Below are 22,273 nucleotides of genomic sequence, written 5' to 3'. Positions count from 1 at the left end.
GTGTTTCGGGGGGGCACTCAAGGGAGCGGGCGGGCCTAGCTGGCCCTGGATCAGTTTTCTTTTCTGCACCTAAAATAAAACAGGGCCATAATAACTGCAAACTGATCCCGAACCGGTACAATTCTACACTTAAAAGGGTCAACAGGGACGATTGTGTTTTTAGCAACACTTCACCTGAAGACTTCAGTGCGGCAACCCTTCACTAATTAGGGAACTAAATAAAAGTACTCGTCACATTGATTATGGCAAATGGAAACAGTTATTTAAATGTCTGTATATAAGTGGAAGAGAAAAACTGACAAATTGAGAAGTGGCCAGACAAATTACTTTATTGCATTTTAACAAGTAGCATTTCACTTTGTGTTATTAGTGTTAACATTTATTTATTCACTCAAAAGCACATTACTGTCTTTTTTTATCAATAGTAAAATATGATGCAAAATATCATGAAATTTAAAGCATTTTCAGTAATGAAAGCCTTTCTCAGGTGGACAATACTTCAGTCATGTTGTCGTGCACAACATTAGTCAGTGTTAGTGTTTTAAAGCTATAGGGTAACATAAACATGGAGTTTAAAGGACTTATGAGCAACTGTTTAGTAGTAATAGTTCATACAACATGCATTTATTCTGCAAAAACATCTAAGGCTAGAGATGATGATGTTAGGTAGCAAATGAACCCTGCTGTATAAATGCCACAATTATAATGTACTACAGATTAAAGACAGGCTCCAATTAATAATCAGGATGGACAATGAAAAAAGGTAATAGATTGAATGGAAAATTGCATGTCAGCAGTTGGCATGTATGAGTCCGCATGATGAGTACTCAAGTCCTACTTACAAAGCGCTACAAAGTAACACTGCAGAGATAAGACAGCAGGCTAAACTATTATAAGAAGACAGGATCACAATTCTAATTCAGTTTACATGATTTTTCGGGCACACTTTAAAAGCTTTCAATGCACTTAAGCATACAACAAATATACAGTCAGTGTGTGATGCTTCTATATTTCATAGAACTTTATATCTGGTGTCGTTAAAACAACATTTGCCTTTATTCTCTCAAGAAACCTGACTTGTCAACATCAACTCAGGCTGTTGTAGTATTGGGAATATCATTTTATACTGTACAAAGGAAACAAATGAAAGAAAATTACAATTATGTACAATTAGCTGTATAAAAACAAAGGATTTAGAGAAAAATAAAAAGGTGCCATTTTGTTGACCTAAATCAACATCAAAGCATGTAACACATAGCGTTCATAGGTTAGTCTCCAAAGCCATGCTTGTTTGAGAAAGCAGGCTTCAAAGGAAAACAATCTGCAGCCACATTTAAATACTCAAAACTATATCCACCCTTTTCCACTGCCTTGAAGTGATCACTAATCTCACAACGCAACTGGTGTTGGTAAACTCATTACTCAATTCTGAATTACCAAGTTAAGATTCGGATCAGTGTTATAAGACAAAAAGAAAGAGGAGATACATTTTTCTCAGTAGTCAAAGAGGACTGCCTGTCATCAGTGAAGCCATCAGTTATATAAGTCATCATTCATGTCACAGTAGTTTTACTTAAAGCTTGTTGGCTGGAGGCACTGAGAAACAATAGACCACAGGCTGCCACACAGGCAAGCAAGGGCCTGGCTCTGGAAAATATGATAAAACAAACATCCTGGTTAGCACTGGATTACAACGTCAAAGGATAATCTTTGCATAATGATGCTCTTGGGAAGCCCAGCCAATGGTTCATTCTTAACACCCACAATGCACAAGAGTGGTGAGCAAATGGAGTATGTGGAGTCTACTTTGGCAATTAGTGGCTTGTACTGTGAAGCGACCAATATTCACAAGGTCATTTCCACACATTTTTGAAAAAAAAAATAATTAAAAAAAGCTAAGTGCATTCATAGAAATCTTCTGTAATTTCCCTACATATGCTTTCTGTGCCCATGGTCCCTTTTTCCAGTCACAAAATGTAGGAGGACGCTTCAGGAAAAATTTGAAATTACGAGATAGTCACTTTTGAAAAAAAAAATGCATTGTAGACTTAGCTCTCCCTAAAAAAAACAAGCTTTCAAGCACAGCAAATCAAGCTCAAATGCATTATGCATTATTTCTCTGAGCTTAAAGATAAAGCGACCAAAAAATAATATTTTTTTATAACCACACAAACATACTGGGGTTTCAGAGTAACATCATGGCTGTTAAAATGTAACTAAAATTTAAATTTAAACGGACATTATTTGTACGTTACACTCAGTGCCAGTGAAATATGTACTTCCAATTCAAAACATTACTGATTAGTTCTGAACTGCATTATCGTGTATGATGATATTCTCTTCATTATACATTACAATAAGGAGCAAGGCAGTGTGTGAAAAGTGATATGGTGCAAATGACTGGAAGCATTACTTTTATCAAGGCAATTTAAACACTTTAGCTACCCATCAAAGTTCATTATCATACATTTTTCATTACCAACTTGAGGATAATGCACCACACTTAGCAACATTAAAAAAAAACACTGGCCTGACTGAAATGTGTGTCTTACCAAGAAAAAAAAATACTGCAATGACCTCTATTGGTTAAGGAAGACAAAACAACAACAAAAACACCCCAAAGTAACATTATAGTGTTTTCGTACATTAAATTACATCAGTTTGTATTCATGTTCTAGCTTATATCAGTGTATATATCTGTGGGGCTCATCACCCACATAATTCCAGACCATAACAGACAGCACCACTCCTGTATCGGTGTAAAATAATTCTCATTGACAAGTGCATCTTTCAATTAACATCTGTAATTTGAGAAAAATAGATCATGTCTGTAACGACAGTAGCTACCTTGGTATTGAGCCAGGAGAGTGCCACCTTTATATAATTGTATAATTTCTATTTACAACCGAATGCCTTTTGTCCTTTCAGTAGCTCATCAGCTGTCATAAACAGGCAAGATTATCCCAATGGCGGACCAGCAGAAGACATGGACACTGTAAACAGGTTTTTCCGTATGCTTAGCTACCTTCTATTAAAACTTCAGTTCTTTAGTAGTGTTCTTCCAAAAATGTCCTTTACTTTTATTGTTCCGTCATTTGGTTTCAAAACCTTCTTGCTTTCAGTTTTCTTCTTTAGTGTAGTAAAGTTCACGTCACAAAAAATAAAAACATCTGAAATGCAAGCTAAAAACTGGAGATACTCAACACAGACTATGCCATTGCTAAATGCCCACTACAGGAAATCACAGAAAAGGCAGTGAGGGGACATAGCAGCCGCCAGGTTGCCAGGGGGTGAGATAAATATGGTCTTTTTTTTTTTTAAGAGATTTGTGGACAGAATAGAAATGTTTTGATGTATAAATATACAGATTTTGATTTATAGTAGTGTGCATGATAGAGAAAATGAATTGCATTTCTAAGTATGTTTGAAAAGATCACCTTAAATAGCATTATTAAGCTGCTGTCAAAGAACATCTGTAAGAATGTAGTGCTACATCAGAACCTTATTGGTTAGGGTTGTTAGATGCATGTCCTGGTAACAGTAATGAATTTGAATGTTTGCATGTAATGCCCCACCTGGCCGGGCTGCTAAGAGTGAGATGATATCACGGTTTTGTGGATGACAGCAGGTTGGTGAACCAGGTTGCTGCCGATGACGACAGCTGTCGTTTATCCTCTTCATGTTCCTCTCCATCAGGGAGTAGGAACTGAGTGGAAGCAACTGAGGTGGGAGATCCAAGAGAGGGTGCCAGACCGACACATTCCCCAGCCTCCTCGGGGGAGTCCAAATGCCAGGAGTTCTGGGGTTTGTAGCCCCCAGCACTGGCAGCTTGGGGCTCTAGGAAAGGCTCGGGTGAATCTAGAGCCATATCATCAACTGGGGCTCTAGTTTGCATCTGGGGCCGGTAACCCCCACCTTCACCTCCACAGACGGACATATCAGCCTGGGGTTGGTGGCACTCAGAAGAGCCCTGTGGATCCAACTGGAAGACCAAAGAAGACCCTGAGGTCTGGATCCCTGTGTACGTCACATCTGTGCGTGCTGAATCCAAAGAGGATGCAGAAGAAGCAGAGGAGTCTGGGTAACGTGGTCTTATGGGCCGCTCGTCTACCACTTGGTTGTAATAGCGAAGTGATGTTGGCTCATCTGTGTCAACTGGCTCGTCTCCCAGCCCTTCTTCATCCTCGTCTTCTTCAGGAATGACAACAAGCACTTCTTTACTCGAATCCCACTCAGGCTTTTCTACCATGTGGACCAAACTGTGAGGAGATGACTTCACATCCAACGGCCGCTGTAAGACACACAGGGTAAACTGAGTCACTATAAACTGAAGACAACTGCCCTGTCACAAGGGATGATAAAAAAAAAACCCACAAAAATAGGGAATGATCAACTGTAATTTCTATAAACTGTATAGAATTTGCACTCAATGGCCCTCATTTATCAAACGAGCATAGAAACGAGCGCAGATCTGAGTGTATATTTCGTCTTACGTCAGGTTTCCCGTGGGATTTATCAAACAATCGTATTTTTCCAATCACAGCGTAAAAATGATCGGCTGTTGATAAATGTGGCGGCTCGAAACAAGCGTCATTTAAATGTCATGCCCTAATATATACCCAATTCAGATGGCTCGCCTCAAGAGTTTACGACACTGAAGGACGCAATACGGCCAAAAAGAGGATTTTTTCTCCAAGTCAGCTTTATTAGCAACATGCACCGTTACAAATAACAACAGTAGCGATATAGACATATTACAGAAATACGCAGGTTTATGAAATAAAAGTACTTATAGTTATAAAGTTAACTATAGTATTAGTTAAATATATATAGTTAACAAGTTCGGTAAATATTTTACATTTGGAGCACAGACTTAAAAGTTTTCACAGCTTTTTGGTTGAAGGAGGTAAACTATGTTTTAAAGTAAGTTTTAATTCCAAAAGAAGAGGAATTTTTCAGAGGCAGAAAGTGAAACGCTGACGTCCAACAGCTGAAACACAACAAACTGGTTTTGTTTGGCAGCATAAAAAGTGAAAAGGAAGGAAATCAGTGGTGCTGTCAGCAGAGTAGCGGACCATTAAACTCCCGGTGAGGTTGGAATAGCCCATTTAATTTATACATCATGATATATAAAGCCTAATAATCTATATAATATCTAAATATTGTTATTATTATGATGGGGAGATATTATTCACCTCTTTAGATTTAGTAATAATTCTGTCCCAGTCAGAAGAGCGTGTGGCATCGCTGATTGGAAATGTTTCTATTCGGGCAGCACCGCTGGTGAAGGAGACGCTGACGCTCTGGTGTCCAGCCGGATAATAACAATAATGATAAATAGCTGAAAACAACATTTAATAGCCTCGGCTAGTATTCTGATCAAAGAATTTCACGGTTGCAGGGTGTATTTATTTTTAATCATGTTTTAATGATAGTTTGATCAGCTCCAGGCATCGATACAATAGTCTAAGATCAATTCTTCAACTCAGACGTGTGGACTTCACGCTGACTCAAATTTGCGTACGCGAGCTGAGAGCAGACTGAGATCTGATCGTACCCTCCGCTCACGTCCAAAGTGATAAATGCCGAGGCTTGCGTAGAAATTATCTTACGCCCACTGTACGCTGACTTTCTGACGTAGACTCGTTTGGTAAATGAGGGACAATGAATTGTGTCAGATTGAATAAGATACTATACCCGTGGAGTGGACCAATCATCTGGCAGCTTGGGCTCTGGTATGTCTGGGTAAAATGCCTTTTTCACCCTGGTGAAAAAGGAAAATGTCACTTTAGAATGCATATCAAAAAAAGCCTAAATTAATAAAAATAATACTTCATCTTTAATTGTATAGTAAATGATCTGTTGCATATACTGGGTTCCAGCTAATGTGGTGGATAAATGAATGCTGCTTATTAGATTATTAATTTATTCAACACCTGCAAGAAAAACACAGGTGGATAGGAGCATAACATTCTTACCATTTCCGTTTCTTGTAGCAAACAAAGGTGACAATGACCAGGAATAAGGCTGTGATTCCCAGGGAAGCCAAGATTTCCACTATCAACAGATCACCTGTCAGGACGAGACAGTAAAAATATGTCATAATATTAGACTTGAAGAAAGATGATTATTTCTACGACTTTTAAATATAAATTACTATGTAGGTACCTGTTAATATTAATAGAACATATTTTTATACATGCAACATTTGTAGCCTCAAATAGAATAATTGAACAGTTAAGTAGCTACGGATGTAGCGATGCATCGTGAGACAATAAAAATCGATAAAAATGTGTGTCGATTTAAATCGGTTGAGATGAAAAATGAATCGCGATACCTTTTCAACAGCAGGGGGCGTAAACTACTTTTGATTTCACTTGTTCGATCACATACGTCACTGTGAGTTAAAGAGGCCGTGCGCATTTCAGTCCCGCCCCCACCGAAGAGGAAAACAATCGTTGCTCTCCGTTGACTTTGTATTGAATGAAGAGCCTCCTTCAGCAGAAAAATGTCTAAAAGCTGCTGTGTGATGAAATGTGCTACCAGCAAGTTAAAGAACCAGAACTAAGTTTTCAAAATGTGACAAACCGAAAAACTGAATTTATGAGAGAACAAAAGTGGATATAAGCTGGATATAAGATTTGTTTTAAAAAAAAATCTAAATTTAATTTTGTCATTTAACATAAAATATAATTTCAGATGCAGAGGACATATGTATTGTTTTGCACAATTTACCCTACCACAGATAAATAAAAAGGGATTATCTGTGTTAAAGATGAGAGAAAATATAGTTTGTAGGTTTTATATATTTATATATGCATTAATTGCATTTACACCCTACCTCTGAAATGTTGTGAGAAATAATTAAAGGAATCTTTTTCAGTCATAATTTGTCTGCAAGCTCATTATGTTTGTTAAAAATCATACCATTAACTCCGTATTGGAAATCATATAAAAGCGTGAGTTGAGTGTATTGTTACAACCCTATTCGTAGCTATACACACACTAAACTACATGTTTACGTACTTAATCTCTCCAGTAATGTGGAGGCAGTGCTGCCGGTGTCCTCGCCTGCTGAGGTGTAGGCCTTGACAGTGAATTTATAGGAGCCTTCAGAGAGACCTTTTACTGTGAAGCTCCTGCGTCCTAGGTCTGAAATATTGGCTGTTCAAAGAGTGAAAAGCAAGACAGAGGCAGGGGAAGCAAAGAAAAGAAGGCAAAAAAGGGGACCAATAAGGAGGAAAGTATGTCAGTTTAACAGGACATAAAATACATTCTACGACATAATTTGGTAAATGTAGTAAATAATTATGCATTTATTGTCAAACGTTTACCTAGAAGCGTGAGCTGGGAGCCACTACTCATGTAAACATTGTAGCCCAGGAGGAAGCCTCTTATTTTGGCCAGCGGGATCTCTTCCCAGGTGAGGAGAATATCAGAGCCCTGCTGAGTGGCTGTCAGAGGTACAGAAGTGGAAGGGACTGTGGAAGCCATATAACAAGGGAGGAGAGAGAACAGAAGAGATGGATTAGAGGCCCGATGGACAGAGTGAGAACAAAAAGTCAGCAATTAAAATGGAGAGTATGATTTCTGCAGTTATTGTTTCTCCCGTGCAATCTTTACCCAGCTCCTGCATGTATCCTTGCCACTGCTGCAGCAACTCTGGCGCCTGTGAGCAGCTACTGTACAGGGAAATGTTGTACCTCACACCCGGCTCGAAGTTGGCTGATGGCAAAGAAAGAGGGAATTGTGTTAAGTTTGCTAGCCTGGGTATACCCATACTGCCTTGCGCGCTCGATTTCATTTCAAACCTGCAGACAGTCTGGTGTCTATAGCCGTTTCTTAGCCCTGTTTTAGGGATCCAATTACAGAATGGGGAGGGACGGCAAGACGATTTTGCGTACTATTGGACAAACGGAAGCTTGATGTTTTGTAGTTTTCTTACGGAACCAACATGTCGGCAGCAGACGTGAAGCTCTCTTTGGATCTAGCTGTAGACAGTGTTCTAGATAGTTTAGAGCCAAAGTTTATTTAAAAAGAAGAACAACTTTGGCTTTACACTCCTGTGTCACCAAGAAAAGGGATGTTTTAGCCTTGCTTCCGACAGGATTTGGCAAAAGCCTAATCTACCAACTAGCCCCGCTACCACTCACTGCTGTAACGCCGGTGATAACTGGGGAAGAACTGGAGAAGCAAATCGGCAAGCAACCCCCCTCCCTCCAACACTCTCATGCTGCAGAAAAACGCTGCTGAAGCAGAATTGAGCATTTTAGTCTCAAAGTAGAGATGGGCTAGTCTGGCTATGTAAACATCAGCCGCCTTCTTGCTCGATGCTTCCTCGAAATTTCTGTCGCTCTACATACGTCATCAGGGATAATTGATACGATTGGCTAAGAGCAACGTACAGACGCTTCTCATAGACATTTGGAGCGCCCAATAAACGGCTCTGGATGATTATAAACCACGCCTCCCCTATGGAAAAATGAATAGGTGGTCTCCAGACTATATCTCATTTGTGATATAGTCTGGTGTTAGCCAGGCAATAAGTTTGCATTATGGTTTTAAATTTTGCCATTTTTTACACTTGCTGGCATACCTGACTCAATGGAGACATTAGTGTTTCCAGCGGCCACATGGATCCATTCCACAGGGCAATTCCTCTTGCAGAAGGCTTCATACCATTCTACCACATAAGCACAGGTGGTGTTGGCATCGCTCTGCCAGAACAGAGGGAAACCTCTGTCGGTATAAACTGCCGTGGACACAGTACGGGGTTCCACATCTGGGAAGAAGAAAATATGTTTCATGACTATAGAACCAAACAGAAAATTAAAAGACCATACAGCTGCTCTCAGTACGTAAAGACTGGCTGAACATATCTATGTGACAAACTTAAACGTAGCCTCTGAGAATGAACACACAAACCATTTTATGCCTTGTTACTTGCTTCTTATACACAAAACACATCCCAAATACATTGCATTTCCACACACCTGCCAAACGTAGAGGTATCACTACATTTGCAGGTTGAGAATCCCCATCAGTGTTCTGTGCAGTGACGGTTGCCATGACCTTGTCATCACTACTGAGGTTAGCGATCTGTCTGAGGTTGATTGGTGCAGCAGAAGTTTCTGATGAAAAGATTTCTGCGTGCATTAAATTTTCTTCAGTGCTCCAGAGAGTAACTTTATAACCTGTAATCAGACCATGGCTCTGTCTTCGTGTTAGAGGCTAGAAGAAAACATGTGAAAGGGAAGGAAGGGCAAGAGAGAGAAAGACAGACACAATTTAAAATACCTGTTTACTTACATAAAGCAAATTGTGTAAATCAAAACAATCAAAATCTTAAACTATTTAATTAAAAGAAAAAAAAGTTACCTTCCAAATGATCTGCCCCGTGTAGTCTTTGTTTATCCACATCCAAACATCGGGAGCATCTGGAACTAAGACAAGACAAAGAAATACAACTGAATAATGCTGCTGTTTCATAACTACGTGACAATTGTACTAAAAACATTGCACAATAAAAAATGGCAGCAATAAAAAAAATGCAAAAAAAAAAAAAAACCAACAGCAACAACTTTTAAACTTGAATAGCTTGACCCAAAATTGCACAGCAGATTTTACAGTTATAAAATGTCCCAAAAAAAACCTTCCATTAGCTACATCCCTAATTCAGTGAAATCTCCCATGTACCATAAGTGTTGGTTTTGAAGGAAAATGGTTCACTCCAGCTTCCCCACTTCCAGAAGTTCTGCTGGGCCCCACAGCGGACTCTAACACTGTAATCCTCGTCAGGATAAAGGTCCGGTAGAAACACTGACCTCAGGCCAATACCAGAGAAGGTACGCTGAGAAAAAAAAAAAGAGCAAAAGACTTCATTCGTGTTTGGTACACTGATGGCCACACTAATGTAGAGAACAGGTCAATATAAAATTGCATTTGTAGACAGGAATCTGGTTGGTCATTAGTATGTTGTAATGGAAATGTGGTAGAATAACAGAAGTGGTCCAACATATTGCATTACCAAAATATATTTAAGTTAACCTACACAACAGAAAGGAGATTCTGTATAATGAGAAACAAACAGACTAGTGGTCTGCCCCTGCAACATGCACAGGCCCTCACCTTTGTTTTGTGTCCTTGGGAGGTAAGCTCTACCTGGCAGTCAAGAGCCAGAGAGGAATAGCCGGCGTACTCCCACTCCCACAGCACAGTAGCATTCCATGCATTGACATCAGAGGTCATGTTCTCTGGTGCTACTGGACGCACTGAAGACAAAAGGGTCAAACATCAGTCAGAGATGTATTACAGGGTTTATTTCATGTCTTTGTTTACATTTGCTTTAAAATACTTGGCATTAATCCTTCCATAGATTTGGAGAAGGCACAGGTCATACACCTACCTCTGTGACTGAGCTCAGCAGAGTCGGTGAGGTTGTACTGGCCGAGAGGATTCACAGCTACCAGTGTCCAGTTACCTTCCCACTGGGCCACACTGCACTCTTTCTGCTGCTCCTGCGTCCTTTTCAAAGGACAGTTCCTATAAAAAAAAAAAATAACGCATTAAAAAGAAGAAACAGCAGAGAATGACTGAATGTGAAAATTAAAACAACTAAATCAAATCAGAAGAAAGTATAATCACTTGAGATATTTAATCTAACCTAGAGACTCAGGCCCTAACACATTCATAATGTAACTTCTCCTCAAGCCAGCCCTCAGACAATTCCTGTAAAAGGTCTGGCAGACAGCCAATCCGCTATCAATGTTAAATGGACACAGAAGCAGCAAGTGGTTACTTAGACTAAGTGCCTTATATTTCTTGTCATCCTCTCTCTGTTGATTTTTTTCTGGGCAGAAAAGACTTTTTAGAGAAGGGTAGGGGGGATAATGATAAATAATGCAGGGATAATTTCTCTGAAACAAAGTGGCACTGTACCACATCCTGGATGGTCTATGCATTGCCGTGAATCTGTCTAAAAAAAGCTACCTCTATCATGGACCATTATGACTCGACTGTGAGTTTCCAATATAAGGTGTATAAGGCGTTTTTTCCTGTTTCGTAGAGTTTTGGATCTGTCAGATGCAGATACCATTGTACAATTAAGAAGGGTTTTTCCAGAGTGTCCACAACAGTGATAATTTGCTTCACACTTCACTTGTTTTGTAGACGTTTGCCCATTTGTTGTTTTGTTCAGGTAGTGATTTAGGTGATGTGTCAGTTTAACTCTGGTGTGGACTGCTATCTATCAAAATATAACATAACATTATTTTATTTTGTCCATCTCTTTAAGCCTCCCTCCCCAAAAAGCCCAGTTTGCCCTTATTGGTCAGAATTTCTGGTGCTTTTAGATCTGTCTCTGTACCGACTGATATTAACAACATCAGCCACCAAGATTACAGGTTTCCCTGACGTTCCAGAGACCTACAGTTTCTGACATAATATATGGTTTCAGGTCAGGTTACAGCCATATTGTTGGGTACATATGTGAGCCCAGATGAGTTTTGGCTATTTAAAAAAAAAAAAGCATTATGTTTGTGAGAGTGTCTGTGGTACCTGTTGTTCAGTAAGTAGCGTGTTCCGCGTCTGCCATACAAGTTTGTGTCTCGTCCTTCGTTCCACTGGCACACGGCTGAAGTTAAGTCACGAGTCTCACACGCAAAATCAGTGGGCAGTGGTAGATCTGGGGAAGGGGACAACAAGCAGAAACTTACTTGCTCAATCATATAAAGATATTAATAAAGATCCTACTGACATAATTACCAAAATGTATTTTAAATTTCTGATATGTGATGACCTACTTACTTTGTACTTACTCCCTCTCTCTGCCACTCCAAACACATTCATACATCTAGATATGACAACCATTCATACTCCAGTTGTTATGCATCCACTTATTCAACTTACATCCAACAAACACCACTGTTCCAGTCAGTCTGGTCTGCGGTTTGTCAAAGCAGACGACGTTGTTCCCTGAATTGCCGGACAGTCCCTGATTAACAACCGTAGTGGCGTAACTTCGCCTACTCAGTCGTATAGTGTTCATGACTGTCTTGACGTAGCGGATGGTACCGAACTGCTTCCCCTCTTCCACAATGCAACAGAAAGTGGTGTTGGTCCCCATGGGCACAATTATGTCCTGGGGGTACATCTGGAAATTCTCATTGGTGGGGACATCGTTTCCTGAAAAGAGTGAGACAAAATGAAAAGAGTAGAGAATGTTTAAAAATGTTCAAATAACAGACAAAAGAAGAAGAGGGAGATATAAATAGAGATCTATATTTAAGTACAAAGGAAAGTCATTTGTTTGGCTAAAGATAGATATTTCAATTAGACAAAGACTAGAAATTCTCTTAACTGCCCCTGCATGAACAAATACATTAAGGAATCCAACATTGACATGGCATGCAAAGCAGTTATTGTGTTTATTTAATTATTCTTGTCCTATAATGTATATAGGTGTAATTATTGCCCCTCTGACCTTGAAGTATCTGAGTGTTGCTCCATTCACTAGTAGTCTGTCCATCTCTTGAGCAGATTTTGATTGACAGTGAGGTACACTCCAGAGGTTCAACTGAGGTCCACTTCCACTGGTGCTTACCACTTGTCTGATTCACCGTCACAGACACAGTGTCCTATAGAAAATACACAGGAAATACAGTGAGGGATGGAACATTAAGCTGGTAGGTGATTGTTGGTTATGAGAGTCACTATGAAAATTGATGGTTATCATACCAAGTACATTACCTTACTTATCTTCATATACTAATGTATAGCTCAGGCTACAGCTCCTTTCACATGAGAATGTAACTGTCTTGTAGCCTAATTCTACAAGGAGCAAAGCATTAGAACAAATTAAGAAAAAGTGAAATGCTCTTACGTAGAAGACAGTTTCATTGAGTTCAGTTCTGAGAATCATGAGGTCAAAGGTTGTGGCTGCTCCTCCCAGCCAGGATATGGATAGTTGCTGTGTAGACATGTTGGGCGACAGGCTCACCTGCTGGGGTACAGGAAGGGCTGGAAAAAGAAATAAAAGATTGATCAAGGATTAAGTGATTTAAATGGTAAAGTATACAGTCTTAACGCAAATTTAAATCAGCCTGGGTTTACCACCAGCCCCATAGAACCAGAGAGAAAACCTTTCCATATGGACTTACTATATTTAATCAACGATTTCATCATTGTGTGCATTGAGCAAAGTATTGATTTAACAAAATGCATAGGACGAAATTTTCCCTATAGTAGTTTGGGTCTTACCATCTTTGGCGTGAGTATGTAGAACTGAGAGGCTCAGGAGAACACAGATGAGTCCAGGGCACCAGTTCGGCTTTGAGCTGACACTTAAGAGAGTCATGGTGATCAACTGGCCAAGTCACTGTCTGCAGATCCTAGTGTGGTGGTCCTCTCCACTACAGCAACACCATGCTACACATCCTGAGAGGCAAGACACAGGTGTCCTGTGAGAAAAGACAGCAGAAGACAAAAAAGAAGGTAAATGTACAACCCAAATATATCTATGTTTTATGCAGTATCCCTACTTTTCTGGAAACGGGATTGTTGCAAGGAAATTCAGTTGAATTTATGGTGAGAAATTCACTAATTTGGAAACCCTTTTTAGTTTTCAATCAAATTTCTGACCTGAAGACTGTCAACACAACATTGTTCTATAATGTGAGAGGTGTTGAGATGAGGGCAGCTGCTGTGTTGTTGTGAAGCTGTAAAGTTGTAGTCATACAAACATAATCCTTATTCTAACAGCTTTATTCATGGAATATTCAGGCATGCAGACAATAATATCATAAAATGTCTCTCGAGGTTTGGCTAGTTTGCTCTTGTCACTGATTCTGGGGAAGAGCTGCATTCTGTTGCAACGTTTTCACTTTCTGCAATCACTCCCTGCCAGCTGTGTTGGCAGTGTGAATGTATGCTGAAGACAGAGGTATCAATGCCAGGAAAAGCCAAATTTTACATCAGCACAAGAAAACAGCTGCTTTCACACTAGATTTGGGAACACAAGTCAGAGAATGCTGCTTATATAAAGCTCCCTCTTGTTTGCATAGCCAGTTCACTGGTACAAAGTTAATATTGGCTTGCTTTTGCTGCTTACCTGCTACTATCTACTAGTATTGTTTATAGCCAAATAGGTGGTGGGACATGGATTGTTACAAAGACGGATGACAGCTGTGGGTCCAACATGACAAACCCATACATGACGCTTTTTGTAAATCACTTGGAATTGCCTTTTTGTTTATTAAGTGCTAAAGTGCCTTAAACGTTCCAGCACATTTAACTACTACTTTCAGTTTTGTTTTTAGTGAGCAAACAACGTGTAAAAGTAAAAGTACACAGTGCTACACAATCTCAAAGCAAAAGTTAGAACAGAAATGAATACTATGCTTCACAAACTCGAAAGAAAAAAGAAAAATTGCAGACAAAAACACACTTATTTAAAGGCTGCTGGAAGTAATGAAGTTTAAATGGGATGCTGTTTAAAGCAGAAAAAAAAGAGTGCAAGAAATTAAGAAAGAAGTTCATTTTCAAAAAAAAAAGCTAATCAGTTCGAACATATAATATACTGTATTTGTTTGTCAGTTGAATGTATGTTGAAAAGGATTAGCAAACCAATGCATTTTGTCGATTTACATTTCAGACATTTGGAATCAGGGTTGTACAACCTGTGGGACTATTCTTCCATGGAAATATATATCCAGCAGTAACCTCGCTTATACTGAATGGGAGGTTACAGTGTATTACATGTCAACACAGCTCCTTCCATCAACACCTTCAGCCAGATAATTTAACTGCCACAACTTGCTCATTCAGATAACACAAAATACTTTTTTTCATCTGGTTTCAGCTCCTCAATTGTGAGGATTTGTTGGTTTTCTTTGTCTTATGTGATAATAAACTGAATATCTTTGAGGTGTGGACAGTTGTTCTGACAAAAAAAAATAGTTTAAAGACATAACCTTGGGTTTTAGGGATTTTTGGATTTTTCACGATTTCTTTTTATAAATAATAAGCAGATTAGTCTGCCTTGAAATAATTGAAATAACCATTAACTGCAGCCCTAATCAAAAATATGGTCAAACACTTGTAATGTAATAATCACATAAGGATTGATTGAACAACACCAAATTTGTAATGCTGCAAAACTAAGGCACTACAACAAAATACAATGTGTTTCAGATGCTACACTGAAAAAAATAGGTTAAAGCTGGGTTAGGCACATTTATTTTGGCATCATTTGGGGGGAAATTGTGGAGACAAAGTTGCTTTTCCAGTATTAACAACTGCAAACAATGCAAAGTAATACAAAAAAGGAAGGTGGCCTTCTCAAAGAGAGAGTCTGGCCATAAGTGCAGTTAAACATGTGGCAATATCAGCGAAACATTTCAGAGATGGAGAGGAAATGGTAATAGTTTAGCCTTCTGCTAACTATAGCCAAAGGATCTGGCTGCAGCTATTTCAAGTTCATATATATGTAGCTAGTTAGAGCCTTGTTTCATCTGGTGGGAGGGACAGAGAGGGGAGAGCTGTGAGAGAAGAGCTGCATTTTCAAATTTTGGACTGCAAAAACATCTAGGTGGGGACCGCAAGGTCACAGCCCAGCCTGTACTTTATGTTATTGTTGTACTCGCTACGAATAAAAAGACAAGATCAACATTGCTGATAAAAGCATAAAAGGAGATGTTGCAATAATTATGTAATGAGCCTTAACCTTGACGAACCTGCAATTGCCTGTTTGTGTAAGTAATTCTCTGTTATTGTTTGTCAAACCGTCACTGTGAAACTCCAGTGCAGTTCTTCTGGTTTTCCTTGGGACAGGCAGGAACAGGCCTCCAACAGCCTGGTAGCTTGACAAAACAATGCTCTTAAATACTGCCAAGCCCATTACTGCAACAACATGACCTGGATGTAAATACACAAACACACAAGCAAAGCCAGTTTGGGATTGACTAAACAGAAGAGCCTTACCCTGACCTGAAGCGTCTCTGCCCAACAAAACCGACAGCCATGGAATACACGTTGCAGACAGAGACAGACAGACAGTACGGCGTGACTGATAAAATATTGCCAGGTTATTTCATTAGATTTATAATATGACCACTGCAAAAATTATGCAAAAAATGAGGAGACTTTTTTTCCTGCATCTGGTTTCATAACTCAGTGTCTACTGTAGAGTTTAAGTTGAAAAAACAGAGATTAGAGATTGACTAAAAAAATAAAAAAACATAACTCTTATGATGCCAGAATAAAAAAATACAACCCTGCTCTCAAGTCATTGCAGCCTTGCAATCCATTTCCCCCCAAAACACTGTGGATAACATACTGTTGTTTTTCACAGTGCAATGTGAAAAAAAGCTGCTACAGATGCCAAATACTTTCAGTGCATGAAGGTTAACAACAACAATCGACACACTGATTTCAGAGAAGAGAACGCTTACATTATCGGAATGAAGGACACAAACATGTTTTATCCTGCTTATCTAATTATCTGCTCAATGTTTCTTTCCACAACTTCAGTAACTTTAGTTTCACATTTATCTAGACACTGGTGAATGATCGAAAAAAACAAGAGATAAAATGCTGTAATAAAAACAAAAATATGCGTGAAACAACAAAAATGTGTGTATGCAAGATAAACAACATTTCAAGGGGCTTTTGAAAACTGGAGGTTTTCAAAAGCCCCTTGAAATGTTGTTTAAAAAGACAAGTATTATAAATAGCTAAACAAAAAGAAAATCAACACATCAAACACATACCAGTGATTGGTGATTGAGATGAACTTAAGTTATATAGTTATGTACAAGTTTAAAGGAATCCAAACGGAACATCTTGACAATCATTTATGTGGTGCACTATGACATTTTCTTTCCTTTAGGTGATTTTGCAGCAGCAGCGGGAGTAAGAGAGGAATTTCAAATCTGGGATGTGTTTTTCCTGCTGGCTCCTAAAGTGGTTTCCCATATGGTTTGAAACAAAGTCCTATTCAGATATGAAACCTGCATTCTATGGTTATATCCATCTAGCTGTTTTTTTTTTTTTTGAATGCACAATTACTCAATTTTATTGTGCATTTGTATGGTAGTCGTGTAACAGCTGGAGGCCTGCTGCTGGCTGCTATTAAGACTATACAAATACTACAGAGCCTCAAGCAACTATTTCTGGATTCAAAAAACACAGTAAACAATCACTTCTCTTGGTGTGATTTCTTTGGTTTGACTAAGTGAAGAAAAATGTGTGCTTATATTATCCCAAATGTGTGGCTGAGTCTTTCCACAGTTGGCAAAGTCTTCTACTGTGTTCCTGACTTGAAAAATATCACCTCCAGATGAAATTCAGAGGCATGGCTCAACATAAATACAGCTGTGTGGAATGAATGTTTTACACACTTCTGTGGCTGAACCAAGTCTAATGGGTCCCCACATGAAAATAGCAGTTATACGTTTAAAGTCCTGGATCCTAAAAAAAATGTTCAAGTTCAGCACCAGACTGAAACATTTTATAACCTCCAATATATCCTAAGAACATCTGAACCCTGAAAAAAAAATAAAATAAAGAAAGTGCACTAATGGGAAGCGGGAAAAACAGCCATAGATTCTGGGAAATCTAACCAAGAAACTGATAGCTACAAATGCACACCAACACACAAATCAATACTTCTCTGCTGGGCTCTCGTCCCCGTTCTTGCAGCAGTAATAAATGTGACCACAAACAAAAACCACAGGAATATTGCTGTTACTAGAACATCAAGTCTAAACCTCATCCATATGGCTGCAGTAGTCCTATTTTAGGAACAAAAAGACTCACCCAAAAAAAAAAACTGCCTCTCTTTCCACACTGTTCTGTTTGACCATCCAGCTGTGTCAGGTAGCCTTTTGGGGTAAGCAGTGGTCAATGTCCAAGTATACTCACACACAAAATATACTTTGCAGGACTGGACACACCGTGATGCAATACTTTCTCGAAACCCAAATCTGTTCAGTGCAAAAGGCCTCATTTGTCCTATTTCCAGGATAGCCAAGGACACGATAGCAGTAAATATTGAACAAACTCACAGAGTTACTGGCATGTGCAAAATGATGCATGTTTGCTTTGAGTGAAGCAAACATGCATGCTGTGTAACGCAGCCATTTCGAGTAAGCTGTGGACAATGTCCAAGTACACACAAGACAGAACTGGACATCCTGTGATGCAATCATTTCTCAGAACCCACATTTGCACCCACTATTTCTACAGTATAGCTAAACACAAGATGGCATTAATACTGAAAACCAGTATTAACGGTTCATTAGATATTAATCTACAGATATGAAAAAAGTAACTGATTTCTCTCATATGATTGCCCTACTTAATGATCCATCAACTATGTCAAAACTAGATTTAGTTCTCAGTCTAAAAGGCATCCTTAAGTATAAAGTGGAAAGTTATCCCAGGACAGCTAGAGCCAAAACCAGGACAAAAATAAAATGAGTTGGAGCCACAGCCAAAATAACTCTGAGCCACCACAGCTTGGAGAGAGAGAAAAAACTCTTTCCAACAAAGCAAAGAAAGGATTCATCTCTATCTAAATAGACATCAGGTTGTGATTAAAGCACCTTACTATCACAACTACCACCATGTTTAAAACAAAAAACAAAAGCTCTGATACTATTTCTTTACTAAAATTGTGTGGGATGATAGCTGAAGTCAAACTATGGAAAAACCTAAGTGTCTGTTTTGGGCCCACTCTCAGCAACGCTATCATTACACTGTCATACGATGACCACCAGGACCAAAGAAATAAGCATAGAGTGCCTCTGGTGTGCTATGCAAGTGTGGTGACATTTTGAAACATGAGCTAAAGTTGTTGCTAATTATGTTTGACCTTTGAATGGGACAAGAGGAAGACCGGAAGAGAATAAGTGAAAAACGGAGAGTGTTAATAGATGAGTGGGGCTGTGTGAAATGTTGGAGCTCTGACCTCAGTGAAGAAGGGACATTCAGTCCTGTGTGTGTAGCTTTTGGACCCCAACCAAACATCGTTTCCTTCCTTCCCTTTTCCCTGTAAGCCTTCATGAATGTAAATGTAAATCTTGGAGGCAACAGGATGTGAGTAAAAAAGTCACTTTAGAGATACACAATTAGATTTTTGCTAGATTTTATAAGATATAATTAAAAAAACACACTGACATCGAAACCATGCCAGTACAACCCTGAGAGAAATATTCAAAGTAGTTTGATCTTTTTTTAGCACACAAACACAACCACACTGGCAACAAAGAAGACACATTAACAGGACAGCTATTGTCCTGCCAGGTACAAGCAGACGCCTGATAATCATTTGTTATGGTGACTAATGTTGAGTGTTGCTTGTATTGAGTAATACTAGAATGACAGCATATAGCATGAAAACTCACCACCTGTTTTTATATATTTCACCCTCATAGTGGACTACGTCAGATTTATTACATAAGAACATTAAGAATAGGATACAAGATAAACAACTCTTGTTCGTTATTGCTGAAAAAACGGAAGGGGGAGACTGTACAAAGGGGAAGAGAAGAATGATAAGCATCAAGGCAAATATCTGCTAGACCAATGCAAATGCATGTAAATATTATCAACAGGCATCCTTTCTTCCCTATTCATGTGCAGGCAATATAACTGTAACACCTGTGAAGGTATAATTCCTAATCCATCTCAACTTTAAATATTCTAAAAACGAATAATAATAACAACCTGTGAAAGTGAGCCAACTACTAAATAGGGTACGTTATTAAATCATTTTTTTGTGAAAATATAGTGCATGTTTAGAGCAATAAAAACAACTCTTCTTCTGCATGGAGACCATTACCTTTTGATACTAAGAGAGATAACAACGTATGATAGATACTTTAGCACTTTGGCGTCAGACATTATCCTACTGTCAAATCACACCTTTGGGTCCAAATTACATTAAAAAAATATATAATTACCTTGGGCCAGCTCAGTCAATACTTAGTGGATGTTCATGGATAATAGCTATTATTTTCATTCTGAGACTGTACTTCCAGAAAAAGTGGATAATACAGCTGGTTTCCCAAACTGCACCATCACAGGACCGTTTGCATCATTAGCATTAGCAACTGGGTAGCATGAGGGGTACCGTCAACTGAGAAGTCTTATCACAAACAACGGACAGACTGTGGTTACACTTTAAAAATGCAGTGAGCGATCATTTTAACAACAATTTTTCAAGGAAGACAGTGTACTTAAATTGGTAAAACTGTGTTACATTTCATTTTAAATTCACTTAACAGCCAGCACCCCACCTTACACACACACGCTTCTCTCTGCGAGGCCACCAATGTTTAGAAAAACAGTGCTAGCTAACGTTACAGTAGCTGCCATCTACGAACTAACGAAAAACGGTTATTATTTCTTGTTATATGTCACAAATAACAACAACTTTACCTTTGATGTAGCAATAGATCCGCTCCAGTGCTGTTATATATGTCAGCTAAATATATCCAGTAATCCAAATTCTTACAAAAACCTGCCCCCGTCCTGTGTAGTTAGACCATTCCTAATGAATCCCGTGTAGGTTGGGATTACTGGAAAAGAGAAAACCAGGCGTTTGATTGACACCAGAACTGACCAATGGGCTTCCGTGAAACAGTAACAGGGCGTTGTCGTTCTGTGTTAAAGTCCCACAGGGGAAAAATTGTTACATGGAGTCACGACCATGGTCATGACATCAGTCCATTTATACAGTCCATCGTCCAGACCCCACACCAGACCACGGCTAGCACTCTGAGCGATGTACGGCAAATAGTGTGATATTACAAGGGTTGATTTTAACATGATAAATTAACTTATGCCTTTGCCATAACTGGTTTACACACCCACAATTTGGAGCACTTTATTATGATTAGCGATGCATTCATGTGTACCTCACTTTAATGTTGCTGGCAAAGGTGGGACACCTTTGAATAACTTTATATACTAATTACTGGGCGGCCTAGTCCATAGTAATACATCATAATTTGTAAGTTGATTTTTATTTTGTATGAATAATTTGAGCAAATAAATAGACTGTGACTAACACACACACCCCACCCTCAGAGACTGCTCCCACAGAGGTTTTTTGTTGTTGCACAGAACTATGGAAATACTCATGTAAGGTGCAAGCACCTCAAAATTGGACTTTAATATTTTCCTCCACCGCTCAGGATAATATATCTCCATCAAAATAAATATTACTAATAAAACCTACACTGTTTGAACGATGTGTTGGATGGTATGGGTAGGTGTAGCATATAAAATGGATTATATACTTTCCTGTCATCCATAGATAATGTATTTGAATTTTAAAAGCATATAGAGCATTCCAGTGGTCAAATGTACTAAATACATTTATTCAAAGTATTGTACAATTTTGAGGTACTTGTACTTTACTTGAGTATCTCCACATATTTAACTCTAAATTCCTACTTCACTACATTTTAGGGGCAAATATTGTGCTTTATACTCCACTACATTTAGCTGCCAGCTTTAGTTCCAAGTTACTTTTCAGGACAAGATTTAACATAAAAAAATATGATCAATTTGCAATGATTACGCATATTTATAAATTAAATTAGCCAACAATAGTAAAATGCTGCTTTCATAAATGTATTAAAAATAATAAAACAATAGTATATTTGGAATATATCTATCAATGTGTTTGGGGCCATTCTGCATAAAGCATATTTTTTTAAACTTTTGATACTTTAAGCATATTTTAATCTGATACTTTTGTACTTTTACTGAGGTAAATGAATACAGGCTATTTTCTTGCAGTGGAGTAATTCTGCACTGTGTTATTAGTAGTTTTACTGAAGTAAAGGATCTGAATACTTCCTCCATCGCTGGAGCCTTCCCTTTTTTTACATTGTCCCTTAAAACCATATTGTTACACTGTTAAAATAATTGCCTAAGTCTTTTTTTTTTGTCAAAATTGTTGTTGTTTTTTTGCCTAAATCATCCCCTCATGGTAAAATCGCCTACATCCTCAGTTGCCACATTCATAGGCATCAGATAAGAACCCAGCAAAGAAGAGCTAGAGGGAGATTATTTAGTTAATAATTTAGTTTATCAGTGTTTTATTGTTGACACAAATATTGGTAGCACTTTACTCTAAGGGGTCTACATAAGAGTGACATGAGCGTGTCATAAACATGACATGGGATGTGTCATGAACATTAATGACACTTTGAAGTAACATTAATACACATGATACTTGTCATGTCATGTTTCTGACAGGCTT

The 22,273-nt window shown here is 38.6% G+C and overlaps 1 protein-coding gene across 2 annotated transcripts; it reads right to left on the bottom strand.

Moving 5' to 3' along the window:
- Positions 1 to 311: 311 nt before the first annotated feature.
- On the bottom strand, positions 312 to 20,569 carry lifra (LIF receptor subunit alpha a). Of its 2 annotated transcripts, none has more exons than XM_059336831.1 (18): positions 20,440 to 20,569; positions 13,258 to 13,457; positions 12,881 to 13,017; positions 12,482 to 12,635; positions 11,908 to 12,183; positions 11,557 to 11,683; positions 10,406 to 10,542; positions 10,129 to 10,271; positions 9,697 to 9,850; positions 9,379 to 9,443; positions 8,994 to 9,231; positions 8,597 to 8,782; positions 7,624 to 7,725; positions 7,335 to 7,481; positions 7,027 to 7,164; positions 5,979 to 6,072; positions 5,698 to 5,764; positions 312 to 4,291 (listed from the first exon to the last, which is right to left on the bottom strand). In XM_059336831.1, the coding sequence occupies exons 2-18, from the start codon at positions 13,352 to 13,354 to the stop codon at positions 3,605 to 3,607; spliced, it is 2,949 nt and encodes a 982-aa protein (XP_059192814.1). In that variant the 5' UTR covers positions 13,355 to 13,457; positions 20,440 to 20,569; the 3' UTR covers positions 312 to 3,604. The 2 variants fall into 2 exon arrangements, with proteins under 2 accessions (XP_059192814.1, XP_059192815.1); XM_059336832.1 differs by lacking the exon at positions 20,440 to 20,569 and adding an exon at positions 17,815 to 17,837.
- Positions 20,570 to 22,273: the final 1,704 nt, after the last annotated feature.

The sequence above is a fragment of the Centropristis striata genome, chromosome 7, assembly GCF_030273125.1.
Source record: "Centropristis striata isolate RG_2023a ecotype Rhode Island chromosome 7, C.striata_1.0, whole genome shotgun sequence".
In the NCBI taxonomy this organism is placed as follows: domain Eukaryota; kingdom Metazoa; phylum Chordata; class Actinopteri; order Perciformes; family Serranidae; genus Centropristis; species Centropristis striata.
Note: the sequence above shows the minus strand (reverse complement) of the source record. Positions and strands in the feature narration are given on the sequence as shown.

What these genes read in the sequence shown, in the direction of transcription:
- lifra (XM_059336831.1), bottom strand. Translation starts at nt 13,354, where the DNA reads ATGACTCTCTTAAGTGTCAGCTCAAAGCCGAACTGGTGCCCTGGACTC. An exon ending in AGGATACATGCAGGAGCTGG is followed by an intron (nt 7,482 to 7,623) that starts GTAAAGATTGCA and finishes TGGCTTCCACAG; the next exon opens with TCCCTTCCACTTCTGTACCT. An exon ending in TGCTACAAGAAACGGAAATG is followed by an intron (nt 5,765 to 5,978) that starts GTAAGAATGTTA and finishes CTTTTTCACCAG; the next exon opens with GGTGAAAAAGGCATTTTACC.